General features: G+C 37.0%; 1 protein-coding gene and 1 long non-coding RNA gene across 2 annotated transcripts in view; one reads left to right on the top strand and one right to left on the bottom strand.

Moving 5' to 3' along the window:
• The window catches only part of ptprz1a (protein tyrosine phosphatase receptor type Z1a), a 78,894-nt gene that overhangs the window by 49,927 nt on the left and 6,680 nt on the right, over positions 1-22,287 (top strand). Inside the window, 17 exon segments of the mRNA XM_018704916.2 lie at positions 1,249-1,387; positions 5,729-5,817; positions 6,253-6,338; positions 7,453-7,473; positions 8,383-8,479; positions 8,714-8,796; positions 10,440-10,574; positions 10,897-11,031; positions 11,951-12,114; positions 12,268-12,403; positions 12,707-12,853; positions 13,015-13,108; positions 13,227-13,300; positions 15,428-15,559; positions 16,042-16,200; positions 16,342-16,484; positions 16,599-16,734. Of these exon segments, the coding sequence (XP_018560432.1) occupies positions 1,249-1,387; positions 5,729-5,817; positions 6,253-6,338; positions 7,453-7,473; positions 8,383-8,479; positions 8,714-8,796; positions 10,440-10,574; positions 10,897-11,031; positions 11,951-12,114; positions 12,268-12,403; positions 12,707-12,853; positions 13,015-13,108; positions 13,227-13,300; positions 15,428-15,559; positions 16,042-16,200; positions 16,342-16,484; positions 16,599-16,734 (1,970 nt within the window).
• Positions 16,935-21,997, bottom strand: LOC127142838 (uncharacterized). Its single transcript, XR_007813916.1, has 4 exons — positions 21,924-21,997; positions 20,370-21,272; positions 18,390-18,512; positions 16,935-17,784 (listed from the first exon to the last, which is right to left on the bottom strand). It is a non-coding gene; the product is annotated as an uncharacterized LOC127142838 (long non-coding RNA).

Raw genomic sequence — 22,287 nt, 5'->3', positions numbered from 1 at the left:
TTTCTTTGAGTCACTTCAGTCTCTGCTCTGAAAACAATAACCCTCTCCATCTTCTGTCCGGGCTTTCTCTTTTCTTTGGCCATCATCTCATCACCCGTGTGTGTCCTGGGTTTGTGTTTTTTTCAAGAGGCAGATAAAGTTGGATGATGGATGAATGATTGAAAGAATGGGTTTTACTCTGAGAGTGCACAGAGTAGGAAACAGGCTCTTTATGAACCAGTGAACAGGGCAGACCCGGCCATTCACAGCTGAACGGAGTCAGTTTGTGCAGCAGAGATAAGTTCTGACAAACAGCCTCCCAGTCAAGGTTAATCCACACTAGTGTTTTCCTTGCTGGTTATCAGCCCACAAAGGGAGGATTCAGCGGCAGCAGCTCAGTGAGGTCAGGTTCACTCGTCAGGTTTTCATTTCCCGTTATTCAAAGTTACAATTATGCTGCTTGATTGACTCCAGCTCGGCTTTGTTTGCACGCTGCTGCAGTTTGATGAATATGTCCTCGTTTGATCTGTGATGGACTTTTGATTATGAGCTTTTGTGCATCTCTGTTTCTTTCAAGTGGTTTGGTAGGTGGTTTGAATGTGATGAGTTTTCTGTTTGTGCAGTAGGTGGCTGAATGTGAGTAGTGGCACATTGTGTTTTCAGTTCCTGTGGCTGTTAACACGGTTCATGTTTCTCTCTGAAGTATTTTGTTAGAGAGTGAAGAGAGTGTTGGAGTTTTTAGTTGTGCGAGCAGTTCGAGGAGGTCGAGCTGCTCTGGAGGCAGGAAGGAGCTCAGTTAAAAAAAAAAAAGTTAAATCTGGACACATTGAGAGGACAGAGGACAGTTTGAGGGAAAAACCCAAAGAGAAGAGACGAGTGTTATCAACCTGAGCTGATACTGTGAAGGTTTCGTTCCATTTCCTCAGTTGTCTTCCAACACAGAGCCACCACACCTTCTGTACTCCTCTAAGACTAGACTCAATCAGAAATCATTTTATTGAATCTGCTAAATCTTTGATCCAAAGTTCCCTAAACGTGCGTGTCATGCCCCTAAAACATTAGATATGTGAAGGTAAAGTTTTGGATGTGAAATGACGTGGCTGTGGTTGGGAGCCTGTCTTTAACTCTGCTGACTGAGGTTTTCTTCATTAAGTTCCTGCAGCCAGAGCAGCTTCTCCTCTGAGAACCACAATGATGATAAACCTCCAGTGTCTGTCGCTCTGCAGTAGCTTTACTCTCTGTCCTCTGCTGTCCTCTGTCTCTCTCCAGACTCCAGCAGCATCAGCCGCGAGTCGAGGGTCGGTTCGATCAGGGAACGAGAGAGGAAGGCTGTGGTTCCTCTGGCTGTCATCTCCACCCTCACCGTCGTCGGCCTCATCGTCCTCATCAGCATCCTCGTCTACTGGAGGTCAGTGCTGCTGGTGAATCTGAAGCTGTCAGACGTACGTACGTACATCATCTTAAGGTGAAAGTGTTGGCAAACAGCTGCTGGATCATTACACGCTGAGAGATTTTAGTTCCTTCACACTGGCTGAGGTACATCTCTGTGGGATCAGTCTCTCACCGTGGAGCAGGCTGTACAAAGCTGCCATTTTTATGCCTCCATGACCACCTGATCTTAGATCTTATTTTCACATCTAATGTTTGACTTGAACCTTTGCAAACTGTTTAGGTCAATTCATTTTCCTTGTCTTTATTTAAACATGTTTTTTTGGTGGGGGTTGTTTGGGGGCTTCATTATTTAATGGAAGAGCTACAGACTTTGTAGATATGAACATCAGGCCAATGTGTGGCATCTGAAAGTCACTTGATGGATTCTGCAGTTGGAGGTCATTTGACGATAGAGGAAATAAATCTTGTGTAACAACATGAAACTGCCTGGGAGGAAAATATAGGACCTCAGATCAGACAGAGGAGCTGAGTAAAAGAAATCAGACGTTTGACAAATATCAGGTCGTTTCTTGGAGCAGTCAGTTTCAACTGAAACCAACCTTTAGATTTCCCTCAGTGTTTCAGACCTGCCTGCAGACAGGAGCCAGTTAGCCTGCTTTCTGTGCACGTCTGCACAACTCGCAACTCTATTTTTTTCTCTTTCTCTGCATGTCATTGCTACCTGTGGTTACCCATAATACCTCTCTCTGTGTTGACCTTGAGAGAAGTTTTCTTGTTTCCTTGGAAAACCCGATTTCTGCCCTTCTGTCAACCCAAATTTATGTTAAAAACTATATGTTTGCTCACAGTATATATCTACCTCCCATCCTTTGGCTGTCGAGTGTCACACTCATCTTGTATTTGCAGATAAAAATCTAAAATCTAAAAAAGATTCGGCCACCACCTCCTCAGCGAAGTGGAAATCAAAGCCTGCAGCAGGATTCTGTTTTTATCATTGATTTCTGTCTGCATAGGTGTGAATAATCCATCCACGTCACATCCCCTCCACCACCTCCACCCCCTGCCCTCCAACCCCCATCAATTCAATTCAATTCAATTCAATTTTATTTATATAGCACCATATCACAACTAAAGTCATCTAAAGGCACTTTTCATATAGAGCAGGTCTAGAACATATTCTTTAAAATAGGTATTTACAGAGAGAGACCCAACAAATCCCACCATATATTATATATTATGGGGAGGGGGGAGTGGACTGCTGACTTCAGCCAGAGGACACTCATCTGTGTCCGAGAGGTTTAATCTGCTGGAACACGAGCTCAGTCTTGATCTTACATTGTGCTCAGTGTTTTTATTTGTGTGTGTGTGTTTGCTCACAGCCTCCCCTTCACACACACACACACACACACACACACACACAGACAATACCTCCTGTGTTGCGTTGTTGATGTGTGTGCCGGCGGACTGAAGCCTCTCAGCTGCCGCCGCTGCCCTGCTTTTGACAGTGGAGTGTTTTTGATTCCTCTCTGCTGACCTTGAGAGATGCTGTTTTTCTTTTTTTTTATGGGGTTGTTTGAAATACTGGATTTGGAGCGAACAAAAGTTTCTTTGAGAATGCTTTTTTATGCCCATTCAGGGTATAAACCCAAAAGTTTATTTTCTTCTTGTGCTGAAAACATCCATCTATGTGTTGGTAAGAACCCCTGCTAATAACCAACTTCAGAAATCCAATCAAGGAAACGCAGTGTAAACACTTAAAGTCATATTTTTCCACAGACTATACATTTCTCATTTGCCGTGCAGGAGGCTCCATATTGTTCTTGTTTTGCTCCCTCCTTGTTGTTGTATCTCCAAGATTGAGCAGTGCTAAGCTGGTAATAATCTGAGGAGCAGGGGGATTAATCCTCAGTGAAGGATGTACCTTGGCTGCAATGTCCACTTAGCTGCGAGCGTCCAGAGAGGGTCGGGGGATAGAAAAGGACATCCGCCTGATTATGTCTGACAGAGAGAATCGTGTCAGCGTCTTGTAAGGCGAGCGGCAGGAGGCCAAACTGCACTAATCCTGCTGGTGTTGTGTCCTTTTTCTTTTCCCTCGTGACAACACGGTGCTCATTTGGACACTGCCGCTGTGCATTTTGAGGTCAAGCAGTTTGAGGGGATTTTGGTCAACTTTACAAGTTTACGACGAGCTGAGAGACGCACCACAAATTAGCACAGAGACGAATAGTTCTGATCAAATCCAAATCCAAATTTACGTACCACAAAGAGACACAAAATGATCAGGACTGTGTCGTTCGTTGTCCCTTTCAGTCTGGAGGTCCTATATAGAGGGGAGCGTGCACCTTGTTGTCTGTCTGTCCTTCTCAGAGATATGAGTAAAATGACCAATCAAAGCATCATTAGTGACAAAGACAGATTTTACAATAAAACATCAAAACAGTTATTTCTACAAATGTCACTGCAGAATAATTTGAATTCTTTGAACCTGCAGATAATTTTCATCAAGAGAATCTCGTTAGTGAAATGGTTCAGTTCCTAAAAAAGTTGCCTAAAAACATTAGACTGTGTGTGAGTGTGTTTGTTAATGAGCAGCAGCTGTTTTCTTTTTCTAGGTTAAAGTCCTCAGTGAGCTCCTTATACCCCACATCAGTATAATCTGATTAAGTAGTTTCAGTCTCAGTAGATAAACAAGTAAAATACACTAAGTTGGCCAATGAAGAGCAGCAGAGTGACATCTTTTTTAAGCTAACGTGTCTCACAACATCAAAAACCATCTGTCAGAAAATGAACTTTGTGTCACCACAAAAAAGTTATAGTAGTAAAACCTGCTCTGAAGTACTGCTAGGGATCATTTGCATTGTCGTTTCTTTTTTTGTTCAATCAGTTAATTGTCTTGTCTTGTTCAATTGCTCTATGAAGAGTCAAACAATTCACACAAAGATGTCACCTTAAACATTAAGTTTAAGTTTACTGTGAAATATAACAAAGAAAAGCAGGAAAACTTGTCATGTGAGAGGCTGAAATCAGAGAATATTTGGCATCGATTCACTGCATTCTGAGCTTAGTGTGTTAGCATGCTAACATTTGCTAATTAGCAGTAAAAACAAAGTCCGGCTGAAGCTGATGAGAATATAATTAAGTGTTGGACAGATTAAAATATTGACCTGATGATGATGCTGGAAGAAAAGTCAGAGGATCACAAAAGTTCTTACAGTTCATCCTGAGAGGAAAATGAACATCTGAACCAAAATCATAGCGATCCATTCCATAGACTTTAGGTTTTAGTTTCAGTCTGCACAAAAGAGTTGGACCAACTCATGTTGGGCCACTCACATGACTTCATTTTGTTGTTACACCTGCTGAGCTACACAGATGGACATTAAAGATAATAATGGTCAAAAAAATCCTGAAAAAGTAACCAGGAAATTTAAATTAAACTCTAATGTTTTTAATAGAGGCACAAGAAAACAGATTGTTCAACATGTTTGTTCCTCTGTAACTTTGGTTCAGTATCTCCTCTGATCATTCTGACTGTTCTAAAGGAGTGTCTGGGGTTATGACTGTGTTCAAAAGGGCTGAGTAACTTTCTTATTATTCCTCCACATCAGTGACAGTTGTGGCCGTCATCTGTCATTTTCAGGTCGTCCGTCCGTCCCGTTCTTGTGAACGCGATATCTCAGCAACATCTTGAGGGAACTTTGGGAAATTTGGCACAGAAATTAACTCATTTCATCATTTAGATGAGTGGTGAGCTGAGTCGAAGTCCCACTGATGAATAAAGAACTATGAGATCCACTGAGAGAGTAACTGATTGTGTTTCTGTCTCTCAGAGCAGTTTCTCCATCTTTAATCTCTGCGCTCAGTGTGTGTCTGTGATAATCCCTGATGCCCATTTCTGGCCGAGACAACACAGGTTCATCAGAGAGGCGATCTCATCCGTTTAAAAACGTGTCAAGGATTAACACAACATCTTTTTCCCTGTGTTTATGGGAAGATTACCCCTGTGTTCTCCAAAATCTGGGCTAACGCAGAGTCACATGAAAGCAAAAGCATCTCCAGCTCGTCAGATTGTTGTTGTTGGTTTGGTCTGTTATTTATTCACCCTTTTTGTTTTTCAACCAAACAAACAATATATTTGTCTTTATTTTAATAACTTTCTTTAGTTTTCAGTACGTGGTGATATGAGTTAATCTCTCTATATTTACATTAAACACTAAGCAATACTTCTCATAAATTCTATAATAATGAGTTTATTTTTTCAGTGTAAACTTTCACAGAAACATTCAGAGAATAAATGTGGCCACTTGATTGAATTCCCAAATTATAGTTGCCTTTTAAAATCATGTTTTGTCTGCAGGACCTGTTTTCAGACAGCTCATTTCTACATCGACGACAGCTCCTCACCCAGAGTCATCGCTGCTCCGTCCACAGCTGCATTAACATCTGGTAACTCATACACATACCTTTCTATACTTGTAAAGGTCCTTGGTGATGCTTTCTGTACATCATAGCACCTCAAACTAAACTTTAACCAAGTCAAACCCTACAAGAAATCCTCTGAGATGTGCGGACCAGGCAAAATGTCCTCCCACTCCAAAAATGTCCTCACTTTGTCAAGGTGTCCTCACCTCCTAAAAATGTCCCCATTTTCTAATGGGTCCTCGCTTTCCAAAAAATGTCCTGTCTGTCCAAGTATGTCCTCATTTTTAAAAAAATGTCTTCACATTCACATTCCTCACTTGTCCAAAATGGCATCAAATTTACAAAATATACATCCCGCTTATTAAAAGTGTCCTGATTTCAGCTTTGTTTTCCCATATTTTGGGGTGTTCAGATTGTTATTATAATTACAATTTTAAATTGTCCTATTTTATCCTCCAGATAAGGAGACTACTTTCCCAGTGAGGGACTTTGTCAAACATGTTGCTGAACTTCACGACACTCAGGGCTTCCAGAGAGAGTTTGAGGTATGACGACGTGAATATTTCTCCATTTTTTAAAAACTACAACTGAAATATTTATTTCTGTGTGTTTGTGATTGTCGTCATGTTGCCTGCATGCTGCTTGATAACCTGTGATGATGTGACATTTACTGGATGCAGAGCTGCAACATTATGCCACTATTTTTATTATTAATAATAATAACATTAATGATGATAATCGGTTGGTGGGATGAGTGTCGCAGTCCTGGCTCAGCTTTTTGTGAGCAGCCTCCATTCATTCGTGTGAGCAATGAGTCAGTTGTCTTTTATCTGTCGACCTTCAGCAGAACAGACAGTTAACAGGCGTCAGACCTCAGAGACTTCATGACTTCAGTCACTAAATGAATCAAAGTTCTGTTTTGTTTTGGTCTCAAACTGCCACTGAAGGAAAAATCAACACAAAGACTTCAGAGGAGAAAAATATTTCCTCATGTCTTGGATGGTGTTTCCCTGTTAAATTACAGTGAAGATCAAGCTGTCACTTCTAAGACAAAAGTATTGCAGCACTGCCTCAGATTTTGTTCAGACTTTGTCTGCATGATGTTTGGCTTCCAATTATCTGTGAAGCCATGTTTGACCATTAATATCTTTAAAAATATCATTCCTAGCTTCACCAAACTCTGTGGGATGGAGACAAACATGTTCTCAGTTTGACTGAACCATTAAAAGTTTGTACTGCGGCCTGTTGATTTGGCATCTTTTTTTTTCTATGGAAATGACTTAAAACTGATGTCTGGTTTCATTCTTAATATCTTCATGTCCATTACTGTTAGAGAGCTCAGATAGAGGTACAAAATAATAACCAATTGTATTTGAAGGAAAAATAATGACTGATATCAAATGTAGGCAAAGAAATTAGTTCATCCAGTAATTCCATGTGTCATATAAATGTAGAAAAAAATAAAAATTTTCCCTGTGAAATGTTTATTTGGGTTGATTTTCCCTTTGTGTTATCAGGAGCATGAGCTGTACTGTGAGATGAATTTGTGGTTTTTTGTGTGTGTGTTGTCTTGTAATTTGTATTTTTGCACCTCTTTGGTTGACTGTGTTGTCACGGAAACGTCCTGGCTGCCTGCTGCTTCCTCACCCTGGTCATTAGATACTGAAGGAGAGCTACGAGGTAAGATGCTCTCCTCCTGACGACTTTATTCACTGACGGACGCTGCCGCACACGACGTAGCTATGTAGTTGTTTTTGTTGTTGTTGTTGTGTCGTCTTGTTATCCGATGTGTTTTTTGTTATGTACAAAGCATGGCTGCTGTTTGACACTGGTTATTTCAAGATCCTAAAAAAGTCTTAAGGCTGAAATAATCTTCTGTTTGAATATGAAAAGTCCTCTTCTCTGACCCACAGGATTTAATGTTTATTAAATAGTACATCAATTGGTCTTTGGTCCCTGAGTTCATTTTATTGTGTTCTGTAGGGCGTGACTAACAGTTATTTTCATTATCGATCAATCTGCTGATTATTTTTGCAACAGCCGTGGCTGGAAGCATTATGTTTTCAGGTCATCCGTCACATTCTTGTGAACACCTTGAAAGAAACCCTACATATTTGGCACAAACAATAACTTAGACTCAACATTGAACTGATTAGAATTTGATGATTAAAGGTCAAAGATCACTGTGACCACACAAAACACAGGCAGTAATTTTACTTTCAATTTATCTTCACAGTAACAAGTCAAATAGTTACTGTTTTATAAATGCAGTTTTGGTCACATTATGTTATAAACTTCCTGATACAACAGTCCATCATGCAGGTTGTTCGGTTTGACGTTAGAGAGGTGGTGGTTCAGCTGTGTGATCAGTTTAGAGGATGTAGTTTGTGGTGCTGTTGAACCTTATTGTGTTACAATGACAGATGTTTCTATTATTTTGTCCACACCAAGTAGGTGTCAGATAAATAAAAGAATAGATAGAATAAATAGATAAAAAGAAATAATATTTCTCTATGAAATGTGGTGGAAGAAAAGAAAAATGTCGCCAAACGACGTCTTAGGGATTAAACTTTGAGTGTGTGTTTTCAGGAGGTTCAGGCATGCACGGTGGACATGGGGATGACGACTGACAACTCCAACCATCCTGACAACAAGACTAAAAACAGATACAGCAACATCCTGGCCTGTGAGTCCACACACTGAACTACAGCCCACACCACACACTGTGATAACATGTGATGTGTTTTCCACAGAAACGCATTAATCTAAGGCAGGTGGAGCAGGATCCTCCAGTTTGCACAGTGTAGACACAGTATTTATGGTATAAGTCCACATTGTTGATTTTGTTCTTTTCATGGGATTTGTTGACAATAAGAAAAATCTTCTTTTTCTTTTTTTTTTTTTGGTCTTCAACCTTCAGATGACCACAGTAGAGTGCGGCTCTCGTCTCAGGCTGATAAAGACGGAAAGACCAGAGATTACATCAATGCAAACTACGTGGATGTAAGGAATTTTTTTAGCCTGTTTTTCAGTTTCATTTCTATTCTCTATACAAACCGAGGCCTTCATCTTCACCTGAGATTTGAATCTGTTAAACACACAGTCAAATGTATCTTTATTTTCTTTTTATTCTCTATAGCCACTGTACGATTTCCCTCTTGTCTTCCAATTCAATTCAATTCGATTCAATTCAGTTAAATTTTATTTGTATAGCGCTGAATCACAACAAAAGTCATCTCAAGGCACTTTTCATACAGAGCAGGTCTAGACCATACTCTTTAAAATATGGTGTTCAACCAAAGTCAGCCTATTTCTAAACCTATTCATGAGACATGCTGTTGTTAACGAGAACCTGCGTAGCCCTCCATTATGTTTGTCTCTGCACCATTAAAATCTCATTTCCAGCGTCTTGTTGTTTTGTGAAAGGCAGAGGCAACACTAAAAAGCCCTGCAGCAGTCATGGCCTCTCTGGAGAGCACACGTACAGGTTATAAAGTTGGTAAAAGCGCGTTGAGGATCTCTCCAGCTCACACTTTTGTCTCTGTCTCACAGTATGAAGGCAACTTAACGCTGTCAGTCATGCGAAGGTTATCAAACTATTAAAGTCAGTGATTGAATGATGTCCTCTGCTGTTCTGCTCTCTGTTCTGGCCTTAACTAAAACAACTCGTTGGATTTCAGCCCACTCTTAACTTCTGAGCTAAAAACTTTATTTTCTCTGATGAGTTTTATTTGATAAGGCAGTTTTATTATCCAGTGTTAGAGGCTTTACAATAGTCTCACAGTCTTGACTGGCCCCATAACCTCCTATTTCACTTCCCAAATTTTTCTGTCATGAATAAGAGTTTTCAGAATGTCAAATTTAAGAAACCAAATAAAGTAGAACAGAGTAAAATCCAGGAGATGGGAGTTGGTTCACCACTTTAATCGAGACTGAATCTCGACATGTACTGAGCAGACTGTCATGAATTGTTGTAGACATCCATGGTATCCAGAGGATTGATTCTACTGACCTTGATGATCCTTCTTTTCCTCTAATGCCACCAGCAGATTCATGTTTGTGGCTTTTAGAACAAAGTCTGATGAATTGTAGTAACTTAAGTGATCTGACTTCCATCTACACTTTATCCATTGAACTATCTCAGTGTCTACTTCATGGGTAGGCACTTCATTTGGTACAAATATGCATGGTTTCCAGAGGATGAATCTCAGTGATTTCGGTGATGCTATGACTTTTCTTTTAGCACCACAATGAGGTTGATATTTGTGGTTTTAAATACCTCAACAACTATTGGATGGATTGCAATGAAGATTGATACATTCATTAATGCACTTCTCAAGGTTAATTGTAAGAATTTCAATGATTCTCTGACCTAACCTCTAGTGCCACTATCAGGTCAAAATATATATTTGTCCAATACTTTTTATTTTTATGACCAAATAAAAATGAAAAATAATGACATTTCCATCAGCCTCCGCTGACCTTTGTCTTTATGATGATCATGGTAATCATGTTATCCTGCTGACATTTGTATGTAGCTCAAAGCTCCACTGAGCCTAAGTACAGCCTTTTGAAATTGAATTTTTCTTTGTTTCTTTGTTGTGTTTTTCAAAGTTGATACAGCCACTGTGTGTGTGATTCCTTAGGGTTTTAAAAAGACCAGGTCGTACATCGCAGCCCAGGGTCCTCTCAGGTCAAGCACTGAAGATTTCTGGAGGATGATCTGGGAGCAAAATGTTGGCGTCATCGTCATGATCACGAACCTGGTGGAGAAAGGACGAGTGAGTGACCAGATCTCAAGTTTAATCACAGTTTGATGTGACTTTTACACCCCACTGAATAAAATGTGATCTGTATCCAGACCCATTATCCAGATAATAAACAATCTGATCTTGTCTTTGTGTTCACACCTGGTATTTTGAATGCATTCTCATTTTCAATGCTACAGTTAGTTTTGTGTCCTAAATCTAAACATTAAAAATAGAGACTGCGATTTTATATTTGAATTTGAATAAAAAACACAAAAAACAAAAAAACAAAACACAGGTCATTTCTCAACTATCATTCTGTCAGACGTGTGTGATGTGTTGACTGTCTCCTCAGAGGAAGTGTGATCAGTACTGGCCAACAGAGGTGCAGGAGGAGTACGGCAGCTTCCTGGTGACGGTGAAAAGCAGTAGAGTCCTCGCCTATTACACCCAGAGGACATTCACCATCAGGAACACCCACGCCAAAAAGGTCAGATAAACCAGATCACAGAGTACCTGTAGCTCCCAAACAGGAAGACCAGGTAAATCTGACCGTGTTCAGATCTCAAGACTTGTATTTTAAATATTCAAACATCTCACAGGCCTTCACAGATATTTGTTCACCAGCACTCAGTTATGCTCTTAGTTTCTCTATCATCCAGATATTATTTTTGTAATCTTATACGGACCTGCCAGAAAAAACAATACACTCTAATTTAGTTCTAGGTTAAGTGTTTTATTAATGTATTTTAACAGTATTTTTTAACAGTTCAGACTCATAAAATGCAGCTGTGTGTGTATGTGTATATATATATCTATATATATATATAGATATATATATACACATATATTTTTCTAATAATCAAAAAGCAATTTTCAACAGATACATTAAAAACATCAATGTAGTGATGCACTAATAAACTTAACTTGAAATATGATTAAATTTGCCACTTAATAATTCTTTTTCGTCATTAATTTATAATGAGCTAATTGAATTTAAAAATGAAACGCCATAACTGATTTTCAGAATCATTTGATTAAATATAAGCAGCATATTTTCACATTTGAGAATCTGGAACCATCAAATGTTTAAATCTTTCTGCTTTAAAAATTACATTATTAATTAACTGATACTTTCTGTCATCTATTCAGACTCAGAAACACAAACTGAGCACAAATAAGTAAATATTTAATAATAAATAATGAAATAAAACACTAATAAAAATATTATTGCAGCTACAAAATAAACAGGAAAAATTCAGAAAAAAAATGAACAGACTTCATATTCATTTTTAAGAGTATAATCATTCCTTACACGTCCATGAAAGGCCCAGAATCAAAGATATCTCTCCTGACCATTAACATTTAAGATAGAAGACCCTGAAGTTTTTGTTGTTGTCCACCTACAGGGCTCCCAGAAAGGACAGAGCAATGAACGGACACTGATGCACTACCATTACACCCACTGGCCCGACATGGGCGTCCCAGATTTCGCGCTGCCGCTGCTCAGCTTCGTCCGCAATTCATCCGGGGCCCGGACGGACAGCATGGGGCCAGTGGTGGTACACTGCAGGTGAGATTGAGTTCAGTTTTATTGTCATTTTCACACATGTATGTCAACATACAGGGACACAAAATGTAACAGTAATATTAACTAACCTCCACATGGTAGAGTGGATTTGTGAGAAGCTTTGTTTTAATTTTATTCTTCCTTCTTGTTGTGCAGTGCGGGTGTGGGCCGGACGGGAACCTACATCGTCCTGGACAGCATGCTGAAGCAGATGAGAGACGAAGGCACCGTCAACGTCATGGGCTTCCTCAAACACATCCGCACACAGAGGAACTACCTGGTCCAGACAGAGGTCAGAGGTCAACCTTCTGTCTTCCCTCACACATTCATACACTCAGTCATCAAGTGTTACATCTCAACACTCTGTAGTTTGAAGTCGGCTGTTTCAAGTCCTTCAAGTCCAGGAGTGAATGTTTGGTGCTCAAAAAATGGATTTTCCTTGGAGAATATTTGGAGTCTTTCACCATTAGCCCACATAATAAATTTAGTCAGATCAACATTAGTTTTTCTACTGAAAGGACAATTTGACTTTTTCAGTTTAACTTAACTGAACAAACAGAGTCTAACCACAGCTCTGTCTGTCTCCTCTCTACAGGAACAGTATGTTTTTATACATGATGCTTTGGTGGAAGCCATCTTGTCTGGGGAGACGGAGGTGGTGGCAGCTCACCTGTACAGATATGTGGACGAGCTGCTGACCCCAGGGCCTGCTGGGAGGACACGCCTGGACAAACAGTTTAAGGTGAGCAACTGGCCAAACACTTCACTCTGTGATCACTGGCCAAGTAAGTTTTTGCTATCGCTATTGATTGTTTGGAAAAAAATCACCAACATGCAGAACTCCATTTAACACGTTCACAGCTGATTCCTGAGTCACAAACAGATGTTCTGTGTTGTCCACAGCTGGTTTGTCATTCTGGAGTGAAGCAGTGCGACTACTCTGCAGCTCTGCAGGACTACAACCGCAGCAAGAACAGAAACTGCTCTGTGATACCAGGTTAGTCTGAAATGTTCGTCTGTGGTTATTACTGAAGGCTCTGCTGCTATGGTTCGATGAGACAGAGAGGAAAATAACTGCAGAACCCTGAAACTCCATCTTCTGTTTGTCTTTGCAGTTGAGAGGTCACGAGTGCGTCTGTCAACGTCAGCGGGGGAAACGTCGGACTACATAAACGCATCGTACATTGCGGTAAAAAACGATCATATCTGGATACCATATTCTTCTGAGGTTTAAAAGAAAAGACACAAGTGGAAGAAAGTAACTAAGTAAATTTACTTAGTACTGTACTAGTTTACTTTACACTTCTACTTCACTATATTTGAAAGGTAAATTCTGTACTTTTTATTCCACCATACAACTTATGACTGAACTAGGAACCGCTTACTTTGCAGATTCAGATTACTAATAAAATATACAGTCCTGAAGTGGGCTGTTCTGCATGAGTACTTTTATTTGCAGTATTTTAAGTATATTTGGTGCTAATACTTCTGCACTTCAGGTTAATCTCTGTCTGAAACTAATAGTCACCATGTGGAAGCAAAGAAAACTAGGGCATCATAATGAAACTAGATAAAATGCATTTCTTGCGGAAAATGCTTCAAGCATTTGCACTATTGCTCTTCCATTTCATTATTATTATTATTAGTAATACTATTTTTTTTTAAAAGTATGACCGTCCACTGCTGGACTGGAACCGGCAATCTCATGATTCAAAGGCAACTGCTCTACCCATTGTGCCATGGAAGACCACAGGTTCCTGTGTGGTGCTACAATGAATTGTAGTGGTAGTAAAATTGCAAAATTGTATAAATAGCAAAATAGCATAAAAGGTGGAATAAACAGTAAAAAGCTTCAAAAGTGAAAAATTTTCATAGCAGAATGGTTTCTACATTATAAAGTGCAGCGTCTAAAGCAGGGATCGAACCAGCAATCTTGTGATTCATAGGCGACAGCTCTACCTGTTGTGCCACAGAAGGCCACAGGGTACTCTGTGGTGCTACAATGAATTGTAGTGGTAGTAAAATTGCAAAATTGCAAAAAGCGCAAAGTATTCATAACAATATCTATTATCATTATTGTTATCATTGCTTTTCTCAGGAGGGGTTTTTGATATTTGTCTGAGGCGGGGCTTGAACACGAGACCACGGGTTGGTAGGCATCCACGTTACCGATCTCGCCACTGAAGTCCACAGTGCAAAACCTGGCAGTAAAAGCAATTGTAGTGATAGTAAAATTGCAAAATAGCAAAATTGTTGTAAATAGCATAAAAACATAAACAGTTGCAAAAAGTTGAATAAGCAAAACAGTGAAAAGCGTAAAAAGTGAAACATTTTCACAGCAGAATAGTTTCTACAGCAGAAAGTGCAGTGAAATTTATGCCTGAATGTCCTGAATGAGCTGAACATTTTGATACCTGAATGGTTTTAATAGCACAAAGTATGTGGGACTAGTTAGGGGCCGAAAAACATACGGAAGAATAATAATAGAAAGTTGAACTAGATAAAATGCATTTCCTGTGGAAAATGCATGTGAATGCTTCAAGCATCCCCACTATTGCTCTTCAAATCTTTATTCATATTAGTAATACTATTTTTTCAAAAGCTATGACCACCCATCCGCTTCTGGACTGGAACCGGCAATCTCATGATTTACAGACAGCTGTTCTACCCGTTGTACCACGAGACCTTGGGTTGGTAGGTATCTGCGTTACCGATCTCGCCACTGAAGTCCACAGTGCAAGGTTTGGTAGTGAAAGCAATTGTAGTGATAGTAAAATTGCAATATAGCAAAATTGATGTAAATAGCAAAATAGCATAAAAGCAAAAACAGCTGAACAAAGTTGAATAAGCAAAACAGTAAAATAACATAAGCAAAACATTAAAATAGCATAAAAGCATAAACAGTTGCAAAAAGTTGACTAAGCAAAAGAGTGAAAAGCTTAAAAAGTGAAACATTTTCACAGCAGAATAGTTTCTATGGCAGAAAGTGCAGTGAAATTTCAGTGTCTGAAGTGGGGATCGAACCGGGAACCTTGGGATTGGGAAAGCTCCCATAGGATCCCATTCATTTTTTAATTCATAAAAAAAATCATATAAAATCATACAAGCATAAGATCAAAAAGTTGTAAACATCCCGGAATGTCCTGAATGAGCTGAACATTTTGATACCTGAATGGTTTTAATAGCACAAAGCGTGCGGGACGAGTTAGGGACTGAAAAACATACAGAAGAATAATAAGAAGTGGCCAAAAGTTTACGGAAATAGAAGAACAATCATAATAAGTTTGTTTATTTATGTATTTATTGTTTTCTGCAGGGTTACAGGCAGAACAGTGAGTTCATCATTACCCAGAATCCTCTGCCAAGCACAGTAAAGGACTTCTGGAGGATGATATGGGACCACAATGCCCAGGTCATTGTGTCGCTGCCGGGGTCACCATCGAGTGGGGTGAGGAAAGTCTGCTGTTTTTTTAGAGGGATAGTTCAACCTTTTGGGAAACATACTTCAATCTAATTCCTGTGAGCTGCAGTCAGGGCATGGTTTGCCTAGCTTAGCCTAGCTTAGCTTTGGATAAAGCAGTAATCATCAACTGGAGCCTGTGGGCCACAGCTGGCTTGCCATCCAGGCCACAGGATATAATATCAATTTAACACACTGCTGTTTTCGAATGGGTAAAATCTTATTTCATTGTTGGTTGAAGCTCCTCCTGTGATGGAAGTATATGATCTGGACCCAGGTTTTCTGTGTGTCAGTTACTTAACACAGAAAAACAATTAACGCAATGTGATCAAACACCAAACTAAAAAAATGTAAGTGGTTACACCTCTCCAAGAACAAGGCTGGAAGATGGAGGACCTGGCAGAACATGTACTGCTGCAGTTGTTGGATCACAGTGTGATGTAACCTCTACTGACTTCCTGTGTTGTTAGATGGAGGAGGAGGCAGAGGGGCTATGTGTCTTCTGGCCGCACAAGGGGCAGCCAATCAGCTACGAGATGTTCACAGTCACGCAGAGGAGCGAGGAACACATCTGTATGACCAATGAGGACATGTTGGTGGTTCAGGAGTATGTACTGGAAGCCACACAGGTTTGTGCAACAATTTCATTTAGACCATAAAATTGTTCAAACTAAAATATGGTGATGGAACTAAAATAAAAGGGACAGTTTACCCAGATTCTATGAATTCTTGTAAATGACATTCACTCTCTCCCCTCCTTGTTTTTAAAGGATGATTACGTTCTGGAGGTGAAACATTACCGCACTCCCCACTGGCCAAACCCAGACAGTCCCATCAGCAACACCTTTGAACTGTTAAACCTGGTGAAAGAACAGAGCACTGCCAAGGACGGCCCTACTGTCGTCCATGATGAGTAAGACCTTCTCTGACTGACAATTACAATAACAACAACCTTCTAGTCTGATTCTTGTTAGGGGCAAGGAGGATGTTTAATGTTGAAAATGAAATGTTTTCTGTTTTTTTCCAGTGTGGGTGGAGTCACAGCAGGGACATTCTGTGTTCTGCTATCTCTGACTCGCCAGCTGGAGGCTGAAGGGTCAGTTGACGTCTTCCAAGTGGCCAAATTGACAAACCTCATGAGACCAGGAATATTCAGCGACATTGTAAGTTTTTGTTTGTCTCAGTATATACTTTAAGAATAATTCCTAACACCTGTAATTTTGTTTCTTGTGTAAATTTTGATGTTTTATTCCTTTTAACTGTTTTTAATTCATTTTGATTACTTTTGTAGCACTTTGACATTTTCTTGCTAAAATATAAAGTGCACTATAAATAAAATGTATTATTATTATTATGTTTTTATGACATTTTTGACCACATACTAACCTATGACATTTTCATGACATTTTTGACACCTCACTAACATATGACATTTTTATGACATTTTTGATGTCTTACTAACATATGATGTTTTCATGACATTTTTGACCACATACTAACATATGATGTTTTTATGACATTTTTGACCACATACTAACCTATGACTTTTTTGTGATATTTTTGACGCCTTACTTACATATGATGTTTTTATCACATTTTTGACGCCTTACTAACATATGATGTTTTTATCACATTTTTGACGCCTTACTTACATATGATGTTTTTATCACATTTTTGACCACATACTAACCTATGACTTTTTTGTGATATTTTTGACGCCTTACTAACATATGATGTTTTTATCACATTTTTGACGCCTTACTAACATATGATGTTTTTATCACATTTTTGACGCCTTACTTACATATGATGTTTTTATCACATTTTTGACCACATACTAACCTATGACTTTTTTGTGATATTTTTGACGCCTTACTAACATATGATGTTTTTATCACATTTTTGACCACATACTAACCAATGACTTTTTTGTGACATTTTTGACGCCTTACTAACATATGATGTTTTCATCACATTTTTGACGCCTTACTTAAATATGATGTTTTTATCACATTTTTGACGCCTTACTAACATATTATGTTTTTATCACATTTTTGACGCCTTACTTACATATGATGTTTTTGTCACATTTTTGACCACATACTAACCTATGACTTTTTTGTGATATTTTTGACGCCTTACTAACATATTATGTTTTTATCACATTTTTGGCCACATACTAACCTATGACTTTTTTGTGATATTTTTGACACCTTACTAACATATGATGTTTTTATCACATTTTTGACCACATACCAAGCTATGACTTTTTTGTGATATTTTTGACGCCTTACTAACATATGATGTTTTTATCACATTTTTGACCACATGCTAACCTATGACTTTTTTGTGATATTTTTGACGCTTTACTAACATATGATGTTTTTATCACATTTTTGACACCTTACTTACATATGTTTTTATCACATTTTTGACGCCTTACTTACATATGATGTTTTTATCACATTTTTGACCACATAGTAACCTATGATGTTTTTATCACATTTTTGACCACATACTAACATATGACTTTTTTGTGATATTTTTGACGCCTTACTAACATATGATGTTTTCATCACATTTTTGACGCCTTACTTAAATATGATGTTTTTATCACATTTTTGACGCCTTACTAACATATTATGTTTTTATCACATTTTTGACGCCTTACTTACATATGATGTTTTTGTCACATTTTTGACCACATACTAACCTATGACTTTTTTGTGATATTTTTGACGCCTTACTAACATATGATGTTTTTATCACATTTTTGACCACATACTAACCTATGACTTTTTTGTGATATTTTTGATACCTTACTAACATATGATGTTTTTATCACATTTTTGACCACATACTAACCTATGACTTTTTTGTGATATTTTTGACGCCTTACTAACATATGATGTTTTTATCACATTTTTGACCACATACTAACCTATGACTTTTTTGTGATATTTTTGACGCCTTACTAACATATGATGTTTTCATCACATTTTTGACCACATACTAACCTATGACTTTTTTGTGATATTTTTGACGCCTTACTAACATATGATGTTTTCATCACATTTTTGACGCCTTACTTACATATGATGTTTTTATCACATTTTTGACGCCTTACTTACATATGATGTTTTTATCACATTTTTGACCACATACTAACCTATGACTTTTTTGTGATATTTTTGACGCCTTACTAACATATGATGTTTTTATCACATTTTTGACCACATACTAACCTATGACTTTTTTGTGATATTTTTGACGCTTTACTAACATATGATGTTTTTATCACATTTTTGACCACATACTAACCAATGACTTTTTTGTGACATTTTTGACACCTTACTAACATACGATGTTTTTATCACATTTTTGACGCCTTACTTACATATGATGTTTTTATCACATTTTTGACCACATACTAACCTATGACTTTTTTGTGATATTTTTGACGCCTTACTAACATATGATGTTTTTATCACATTTTTGACCACATACTAACCTATGACTTTTTTGTGATATTTTTGACGCTTTACTAACATATTATGTTTTTATCACATTTTTGACCACATACTAACCAATGACTTTTTTGTGACATTTTTGACACCTTACTAACATATGATGTTTTTATCACATTTTTGACCACATAGTAACCTATGATGTTTTTATCACATTTTTGACCACATACTAACCTATGACTTTTTTGTGATATTTTTGACGCCTTACTAACATATGATGTTTTCATCACATTTTTGACGCCTTACTTAAACATGATGTTTTTATCACATTTTTGACGCCTTACTAACATATTATGTTTTTATCACATTTTTGACGCCTTACTTACATATGATGTTTTTGTCACATTTTTGACCACATACTAACCTATGACTTTTTTGTGATATTTTTGACGCCTTACTAACATATGATGTTTTTGTCACATTTTTGACGCCTTGCTTACATATGATGTTTTTATCACATTTTTGACGCCTTACTTACATATGTTTTTATCACATTTTTGACCACATACTAACCTATGACTTTTTTGTGATATTTTTGACGCCTTACTAACATATGATGTTTTTATCACATTTTTGACCACATACCAACCTATGACTTTTTTGTGATATTTTTGACGCCTTACTAACATATTATGTTTTTATCACATTTTTGACACCTTACTTACATATGATGTTTTTATCACATTTTTGACGCCTTACTTACATATGTTTTCATCACATTTTTGACCACATACTAACCTATGACTTTTTTGTGATATTTTTGACGCCTTACTAACATATGATGTTTTTATCACATTTTTGACCACATACTAACCTATGACTTTTTTGTGATATTTTTGACGCCTTACTAACATATGATGTTTTTATCACATTTTTGACCACATACTAACCTATGACTTTTTTGTGATATTTTTGACACCTTACTAACATATTATGTTTTCATCACATTTTTGACCACATACTAACCTATGACTTTTTTGTGATATTTTTGATACCTTACTAACATATGATGTTTTTATCACATTTTTGACGCCTTACTAACATATGATGTTTTCATCACATTTTTGACGCCTTACTTAAATATGATGTTTTTATCACATTTTTGACCACATACTAACCTATGACTTTTTTGTGATATTTTTGACGCCTTTACTAACATATTATGTTTTTATCACATTTTTGACCACATACTAACCAATGACTTTTTTGTGACATTTTTGACACCTTACTAACATATGATGTTTTTATCACATTTTTGACACCTTACTTACATATGATGTTTTTATGACATTTTTGACGCCTTACTTACATATGATGTTTTCATCACATTTTTGACCACATACTAACCTATGACTTTTTTGTGATATTTTTGACGCCTTACTAACATATGATGTTTTTATCACATTTTTGACCACATACTAACCTATGACTTTTTTGTGATATTTTTGACGCCTTACTAACATATGATGTTTTTATCACATTTTTGACCACATACTAACCTATGACTTTTTTGTGATATTTTTGACACCTTACTAACATATTATGTTTTCATCACATTTTTGACCACATACTAACCTATGACTTTTTTGTGATATTTTTGATACCTTACTAACATATGATGTTTTTATCACATTTTTGACGCCTTACTAACATATGATGTTTTCATCACATTTTTGACGCCTTACTTAAATATGATGTTTTTATCACATTTTTGACCACATACTAACCTATGACTTTTTTGTGATATTTTTGACGCCTTACTAACATATGATGTTTTTATCACATTTTTGACCACATACTAACCAATGACTTTTTTGTGACATTTTTGACACCTTACTAACATATGATGTTTTTATCACATTTTTGACCACATAGTAACCTATGATGTTTTTATCACATTTTTGACCACATACTAACCTATGACTTTTTTGTGATATTTTTGACGCCTTACTAACATATGATGTTTTCATCACATTTTTGACACCTTACTTACATATGATGTTTTTATCACATTTTTGACGCCTTACTTACATATGATGTTTTCATCACATTTTTGACCACATACTAACCTATGACTTTTTTGTGATATTTTTGACGCCTTACTAACATATGATGTTTTTATCACATTTTTGACCACATACTAACCTATGACTTTTTTGTGATATTTTTGACACCTTACTAACATATTATGTTTTTCATCACATTTTTGACCACATACTAACCTATGACTTTTTTGTGATATTTTTGATACCTTACTAACATATGATGTTTTTATCACATTTTTGGACGCCTTACTAACATATGATGTTTTCATCACATTTTTTGACGCCTTACTTAAATATGATGTTTTTATCACATTTTTGACCACATACTAACCTATGACTTTTTTGTGATATTTTTGACGCCTTTACTAACATATTATGTTTTTATCACATTTTTGACCACATACTAACCTATGACTTTTTTGTGACATTTTTGACACCTTACTAACATATGATGTTTTTATCACATTTTTGACCACATAGTAACCTATGATGTTTTTATCACATTTTGACCACATACTAACCTATGACTTTTTTGTGATATTTTTGACGCCTTACTAACATATTATGTTTTTATCACATTTTTGGCCCACATACTAACCTATGACTTTTTTGTGACATTTTTGACACCTTACTAACATATGATGTTTTTATCACATTTTTGACCACATACCAAGCTATGACTTTTTTGTGATATTTTTGACGCCTTACTAACATATGATGTTTTTATCACATTTTTGACCACATACTAACCTATGACTTTTTTGTGATATTTTTTGACACCTTACTAACATATTATGTTTTCATCACATTTTTGACCACATACTAACCTATGACTTTTTTGTGATATTTTTGATACCTTACTAACATATTATGTTTTTCATCACATTTTTGATGCCTTACTTACATATGATGTTTTTTCACATTTTTGACACATACTAACCTATGATTTTTTGTGATATTTTTGACGCCTTACTAACATATGATGTTTTTATCACATTTTTGACACACAATACCTAACCTTATGACTTTGATATTTACATTTTGATGACATACATTTTTTGGATGCGCCTTACCTTTATACATATTGATGTTTTTTATCACATTTTTGACCACATACTAACCTATGACTTTTTTGTGATATTTT

Source organism: Lates calcarifer, linkage group LG10 (assembly GCF_001640805.2).
Source record: "Lates calcarifer isolate ASB-BC8 linkage group LG10, TLL_Latcal_v3, whole genome shotgun sequence".
Taxonomy (NCBI): domain Eukaryota; kingdom Metazoa; phylum Chordata; class Actinopteri; family Centropomidae; genus Lates; species Lates calcarifer.
Note: the sequence above shows the minus strand (reverse complement) of the source record. Positions and strands in the feature narration are given on the sequence as shown.